The following is a 7,317-nucleotide window of genomic DNA, read 5'->3' on the forward strand; positions in this document are numbered from 1 at the left end:
TTTCTGAGATTGTGGATTTGGGGTTTTCATGAGCTGTAAGCCATAATCATCACAATTATGACAAATCACGGCTTGAACTATCTTGCTTTGCATGTAATGAGTCTCTCTCATATATTAGTTTCACCTTTTAAGTTGCATTAGTGAAATGAACTTTTGCATGATATTCTAATCGAGTTTCACCTGTATAAATACTGATCCAGTCATTCTACTTTCATGTACCAATATTCACACAATCTACGTTATTTTGCCACGTTCTTTGTCCTTAAGACTTTGTCTCACATATAGACATATACAATGTCTTCAATATCAGGTTGTCCCTCTTCATGTTTCTAAGGGCCACTGTTAACAGGTGCACAACCCCCAGGTGACACCCCACGGCGACCTCATCGCGCATGCGCGGTTATCTAATTGATGCCTGCCGGTGGCCATCTTAGTGATGGACGCCGGCAGAGAGAGAGGTGACACTGGCGGACTCTCCGTCCATGAGAGTGCCTGACTTTTTAGAGGGGGTGACACCAAAATGACAGTCATTTTGGTGTCACCCAGGTAGCACCCCCCTTGTGACGCCACTGGTGTGGTGCAAACCCAGGTCACCTGAGTTTGCCCAAGCCTGCTCAAAATGATGACTGCCACCTCCTCCCGCCCTGTTCATTTACAAAGAGGTGCATTCCCCACTCCAGCAGCTATACCTCATAAAGGACAAGGAATGGCACCACTGATTGGGCTGGGAGAGGGGAGCGTCAGTCACAGTTGTGAGTGGGCTTGGGCATACTCAGGTGAATTAGGTTCACACCAAGCCCCGGCTCCTCTCTACACTGAAACATTCAGAGGATTTTTGACTTGCATGAATTCTAAGCTGTCATATGGCCCTGAGCTAGTAACCCTGCAAACAAAGCACGGCTTTGCAGATGAGAAACAGACACATAAAAGCCAAACCTTTTAAGGTGGCCATGCACTGTGCAAATTTCGTCCGATACTTGAGGACTGCACATTGTGCACTGCGCTGTCCACCCTTTCAGTCAGCATCCCTCCATCAGCTGATTGGAAAACTTTTATACAAACAGAGCTGACAGCTTTTTGGGAATACAATAAAGGTGTCCATACGCCTTGCGATTATCGTACGAAATCCCGCGTTTGTACGATAATCGCAAGGTGTATGGAAGGTGTGTGACCGTTGCACATCTTTTGTCGAATCAGCAGGCTAGGAAACCCGCTGAAAATCATACGATTCTCGGCGGGTTTCTAGCCTGCTTGACAACTGCGGAACGGGCCAGTGTGCGCACACTGCCCATTTAGCATTTCGGTCAGCGGGGTGGGCTTTCGATGATCGCAAGGTGTCCAGTTTTGGCTTGTTCATGTGATGGTTTGGTTTATATGTGCCCGGTCAATGTCCTACTCCTCTAATGACGCTTTTGTATTTCACTCACACAAACTCGGTTCTGACATTGAAGCCAACTCTCTCCCGCCAGTGGTAAAATTCATGTTTACTGTCATTAGCAAAGTCCTGATTTTATTAACATGTAATCTACTGCCATTGTCCATTCCGCTACTGCCTAATTAGTAGCCAAGGTCGATTCAAAGTCATTAATAAATAATTGGCTGTTATGGTTACTTAAAAAAATATACATTGTACAAATATAACAAGAGCCATTCCTACGGACTGTCTTTTTAGACTTGTCTGTGAAATGGTCAGAGATGGGTTTGCCTTAGGTAGGTGGAGGTTCCAGTTTCTTTGACAGCGCTGTTAAGATCTGGCTGAACTTCTGGTATCTCTCAGGCTGGCTGACTTGGGCTCCTTTACTGCCCCAGAGAAGCCTCATTTGAAACTCTGTGCGGAAGATCTCGCTCATCTCCTCATCTGGGTTAAAACCTAACAGGATAAAAGAAAATTATTGAAATTAAACTATGAGGTGTAAACTATGAGGTGACATTCAGAAGATAAAATGTATGATGAGTTATCAAAGGAAAAATAGAATTGTTTGGGTTTTTACTCTTGGTAATAGGCCAAAAACCCGTCTGTATAACATAGTCCTATTGGCAATGTTTGACCAGACAAAGTAAGAGGGACTCACCATCAGCAACACGGACATAAGTTGTGTGACATCATGGAAACTAGGCGTCCTCGGAATGGCCGCTATAATCAGGTGAGTGACTGTTTTAACAGCACTGGGAAGTTGCTCAGCATAGCGGCTGTTTCTGGTCCCACAAGATGCAGTCATACACTTTAGTAGCTGTGGCTACTATAATGTGTTACAGGATCTCCATGGGACTGCCAGGGATTTTATATGTAGGTGTATTTTATTTAAACTGGAGTTCTTAAAATGGTTTGTTGTAACCCTCTATCTGCTGCTTTTGCTGGACAGCTTAGTCTGTTTAAAGGTCAGTTCACACCACAAACTGCGTTCCAGAGTGGTCAGCCTCTGGAATGCACTGGTCAGCCTCTGGAACGCACTATCACAACCCATTCCACTCCCTGCATTCAGGGGTGGGAGAGGGCATGGCAGTGCATTGACGTCTATGGCACCGCAGCCACGCCTGCACCCTAATGCATGGCACATTAGTGCCTGCGTTCCAGTCCAATCTGTAAAAATGCTGCTAGCACTATTTTTGGTCAGCACGCGTGCGCTTGCAGGCAGGCATGGCATAGCTGCTGTGCCATTGACTTCAATGTTCCACCACGTTCCTTCCAGGGAGCCAGCTGGGTTGTGATATAGTGCGCTCCAGAGGCTGACTGCTCTGAAATGCACTGTGGTGTGAACCGGCCCCAAATGAAGCTCAAAAATAACAGATTTACTGGCTGGATCATGTGGTAAAAAAAAGAGGAAAATGGGGGGCTGGGGTTTAAAAGGATCAAAAGTGGAAATAGACTTGCAATAACCAACAGCATTCATAAGCAAGTAAAACAGCCAATTCTTATCTTATACCAGACCACACACACACTGCACAAGACATAGTGTAAAATATGACAGGGCCTCTTTCCCTCCCCCTCTCCCCCCCCCTTACCTTCCAATGCCTGTTGTGCATTGCTTTGATACAAAGCTGCATTTTGGGCTATGAATCGTCCAGTTTCCAGGTGACTGAACATTATTTCACATCCTCGGTCATGGTTCTCCCACCAGTCCAGTCCTTCATAGATGGCGGACTGACGCTCCAGTAGCATTAAGAGAGGCATCACAAGAGGGACCGTGGATTTCTCTTGCATGGTGAATACCACTCCTAGGGCGAGACAATGCAAAGGTTATTCCAGAGCCTCATTTATCACACTACAATTCCTTAAAATAGAAACCATGACCACCAACTGAACTAGAAGATGTATTAACCTAAAGGTTTATGGACTAAGGTGGTAAGTTTGTGACGTGGACTTCATTCTCCTCTACCTTATAATTAACTAAGGTCATGAATAATAGAAAAGCACACGTGAGGTTATTCATTTACAAGCTGTGACTGCAATAAACAACACAAGTCCATTGAATAGTTCACATTAGTCTTAGACCATAGTAACCTGGATAGTGTCCCCCGAACTGCATTTTCAATGGGTGAGATAAGTTTATTTAAATTGGAACTGAAATCAAAGTATTATATTGTAAAGCCTCATCACCCTCCCAATACTTAAAGCAAATCAAAATTCAGACCTCACATCGGAAAGGTCTGTAGTGTTAATTATCAGATTCCATGGTGCGCTCACTATGCTATACCTAAGCTGGCTGTGTACAGTACTGTATAAGCAGCCGCATATACACTGATCAGCCATGACATTATGACCACGGTGATGCACTGCGTGTTCAGACACTCTTTCATCGGAACCAGCATGCACTTGTTTTAGCAATTTCAGCTACAGTAGCTCTTCTATTGGATTGCACTACACAGGCCAGCCCTCGCTCCCCACGTGCATCAATGAGCCTGGGCTGCCATGACCCTGTTCCTGGTTCTCCTTGGGCCAGTGCAGACCGGGAACATCCCACAAGAGTGGCAGTTCTGGAGTTGTTCTGACCCAGTTGTCTAACCATCACAATTTGGCCCTTCTCAAATCCTTACACTTGCCCATTTTTTCTGCTTCCAACACATCAACTTCAGGGACAAAATATTCACTTGCTGCCTAATATATCCCCCAATATCCCACCCACTTTCACGTACCATTGTAATACAATGGTACGTGAAAGTGGGTGGGATGTATTACAATAGTACGTGGAAGTGGGTGGGATGTATTACAATGGTACGTGAAAGTGGGTGGGATGTAATACATCCCACCCACTTCCACGTACTATTGTAATATATCCTACCCACTTCCACGTACCATTGTAATCAATGTTATACATATCACCTGTCAGTGATCATAATGTTATGACTGATCAGTGGATATCCACCATTCCATAGACTGACAGGCAGCCCATAGAACTCTATACAATAACTGTAATTTTGTTATTTTTTGCCTAAAGCTCATCACACATTGCACAATCTCCTTTAAACCTGCCATCAGAGTGTAAACAACTATGTAGTGCAAGGTCTGCCTGGTTGACTGCAGGTGGGGGGTTAGTTTACAGAAGTCCTCATCTTGCATAGTTTTGGTAAATGTAAAGTTCATTGTACAGTCAAATTGTAACATTTGGTGAACTTAAAATGATAGTAAACAGGATGTCAAAGATCTCAGTTGTACTTTTTACATTAGTCGTTTCTACTAGCAGTTCTTTCACAATGCAAGTTTGTATTCTGAAGTGTTTTTTTTTTAGATTATAGAACCCAAAACAGTTCAATCTGACTTTTATGGCACTTTGCTGTACGTCTTAATAAAACCAAAATTTACTTTGGTTTTGTATGGAATGGAAAGTTAAAACTTGTCAGGTTTTTCTGCTCTCTGTGTCTCCATTAGGGAGAGTTACCCTCAATTCCTGTTCCAGAGCTAGGATGTCACAAGGATGGGACATGATGGAGACAGATGGCAACAACAAAAGCACAAGTAGTACTGCCCAATAGTAGACCACTGGTGAGGATTTGATTGTTCTCTGATGTAGGGTGTACACGCTTAGAATTTCATAGGAAGAAGTCATTTTTGGAACGTTCGTTTGAAAATCAATCAGTATGCTGCAACCGACAGACCTAAACGACAATGTTCCCGAAAATGTTCAAAGGCGCATGTTGGAAACATTTTCTCAAATGAAGTTCTAACAGTGAATGTTCGAAAAACTCCATTAAATGAAATTTGGAACGACAATTGCCAAGCCTATGATGGTATTATTGATTTTTCGTACAAACGTTCATTCAAAAATGTACCCGTGTATACCCTACTTATTTCTTTCCATCTTGGTGACACTCACACGCTGATGTCTTGTCCTGGTTTCAGTGGGACACCAATGAGGATGAAGGTCCCCAGTAAGTTAAAGACAATAAAAACTTGACAGACATTCTCATTCTTAAATCACTACTGAAAGTCTGCAGAAAAATGTTGGCTTGAGTTGGGCAGTCACTAGCCCTTGTCACCAGGTCACACTTCTCAACGTCAACCCTTTTTTTAATACTGCAAATACTACATACATCTGTGCAATTGTTTTGCGATTTGCTTGTTCTTTTATTTTAAGTTGCAAGAGCTGCAATTGAATTATCTCCAGGAGTGTCTGAGCCTACGATCTAGGTCACCGCTCCCAGCAAAACCCGGAGCTGAATCTGACAACAGGAGCCACCTGTACACAGCTGCAATGAAAAGAGTTGTCCAGACCATATGACAGCAAAGATTGTGATATATCTATCTGGAAGCAGCTTCCGCTGCCAGTCAGTGCGAGGCTTTGCTGAGAGAGGCAACACGTCAACTCCTGAGGTTTTCCAGAGCTTAAGTGGGCTCCCGCTGTCAAGGAAAGGTTCTCTCTCTAAATAACACCCCTACTCTGTCCAGTAAAACCAGCAGGAAGCACTGTTCATACTGGTCATATCATAACTGCAACATTTCCAGGGCTGCTGAGCTTACCTGTACCTTCATACAAACTTTTGTTGAAGGGTTTCAGCTGTTTCTCATAAGTGATTGCTGTCTGTGTGTACTGATGTCTTAAGATGGTCCAGGTTGTTTCCAGCCTTGTAATCTGTAAACACAGAAAGAAAATCTGTACTTGTGTGCCATTGTTATAGAGGAGCCAGCTGTGCATTTCATCTACAAACATGAGTTCTGTGCGGTGGGGGCGGGGGCATTATTCAAGATGTCATGCGTGCTATGGATCTGCTTTGTTTACAGCAACTCAGTGCTAACATACTTGAATTCATAACCATGCCCTAAATTAAAATGCATAAAGTGCTTCTAGTCAAAAAGCAATGTGCTATAACTTCCAATCAGCAACAAGCTTACTGAACTAACTACAGTAAACTGAAATCTGATTGGCTGCTATATGTCCTTGTTCTCTGGGATGCACCCAAACTACATGAGCACCTCTACGCTGCCAGAGACCGTTATGGGATGTTACAATGGCAAATGTCCAGGGCAATTCTGTACAGCTGCTGATGGCCATTCTGAGGAAGCTTGAGTGTCAAAGCAAAGCTCGCCGTCTCAACAAAGTGTACAAGTATACATATTACCTAAAAAAGTACTGGTGATTGGAGCCATGGTAATAAGGTTCCCTTCATTTATGGAACATTTATTAAAAGACTGGAAGTAGGGATGAGTTTGGTTTCAGTCTGAACTTAAGTATCTCCAAGCCTGGAAAGACACTGTCAGCGTGGGCCCAATCAGATTCGGCCAGGGTATACCGCGCCCTGCAGCTAATTGACCTCACATGGCCATATTTGGTCAATTTAATATCGCTATATAAAGGCAGCATCCCATCCCTTGGTGCAACTGAAAGGTGGGGAATGCCCCAGCCGCAGCTGATTGGGCTGGCAATGACTGCTTTCTTCCTGGTCGGCATTGACTGCTTTCTTCTTGGTTAGACCTGAATGCGAACTGGCCCCTATCTGGGAGATTCTGAACCCAGATTTGACCCTGCTAAATCTCTAAGGCTCCATTCACACAGCGTTTTAAACTCAGCAAGTTGTTTTCACAGGAAAATCGTGCAGTCAGTCATACGCACACATACAAATGTGCAAATTGTACTAGATGCACGCTTTTCCGCTTGTTTGCAGCGAAATCCTGTCATTTGGGGAAAAGACTGACCAGAAAATCACACATGTACGTTCTACTGTGTTCTGCGTTTTTGTGCGAGCGTACACATGCACAGGTGTGAACAAGCCCCATAAGAATGCATTGCGCGGAATAACACTTGTGTGAATGGAGAATAATAGGCCAGCTACATGCTATGCAACGGGGGGGGGGGGGGGGTCGCTCTACATAGGGATGTGCGG

At 44.0% G+C, this 7,317-nt stretch overlaps 1 protein-coding gene across 1 annotated transcript in view; it reads right to left on the reverse strand.

Moving 5' to 3' along the window:
* Positions 1-1,401: 1,401 nt before the first annotated feature.
* BCAR3 (breast cancer anti-estrogen resistance 3) overlaps positions 1,402-7,317 on the reverse strand; it is a 92,214-nt gene continuing 86,298 nt past the window's right edge. The window contains exons 9-11 of the mRNA XM_018559224.1: positions 5,957-6,068; positions 3,004-3,216; positions 1,402-1,870 (exon numbers count right to left, since the gene is read on the reverse strand). Coding sequence (XP_018414726.1) covers positions 1,707-1,870; positions 3,004-3,216; positions 5,957-6,068 — 489 coding nt within the window. The 3' untranslated portion in view covers positions 1,402-1,706. The remainder of the gene's footprint in view (positions 1,871-3,003; positions 3,217-5,956; positions 6,069-7,317) is intronic.

Source organism: Nanorana parkeri, unplaced genomic scaffold (genome assembly GCF_000935625.1).
Source record: "Nanorana parkeri isolate BGI_ZX_2015 unplaced genomic scaffold, ASM93562v1 scaffold382, whole genome shotgun sequence".
Taxonomy (NCBI): domain Eukaryota; kingdom Metazoa; phylum Chordata; class Amphibia; order Anura; family Dicroglossidae; genus Nanorana; species Nanorana parkeri.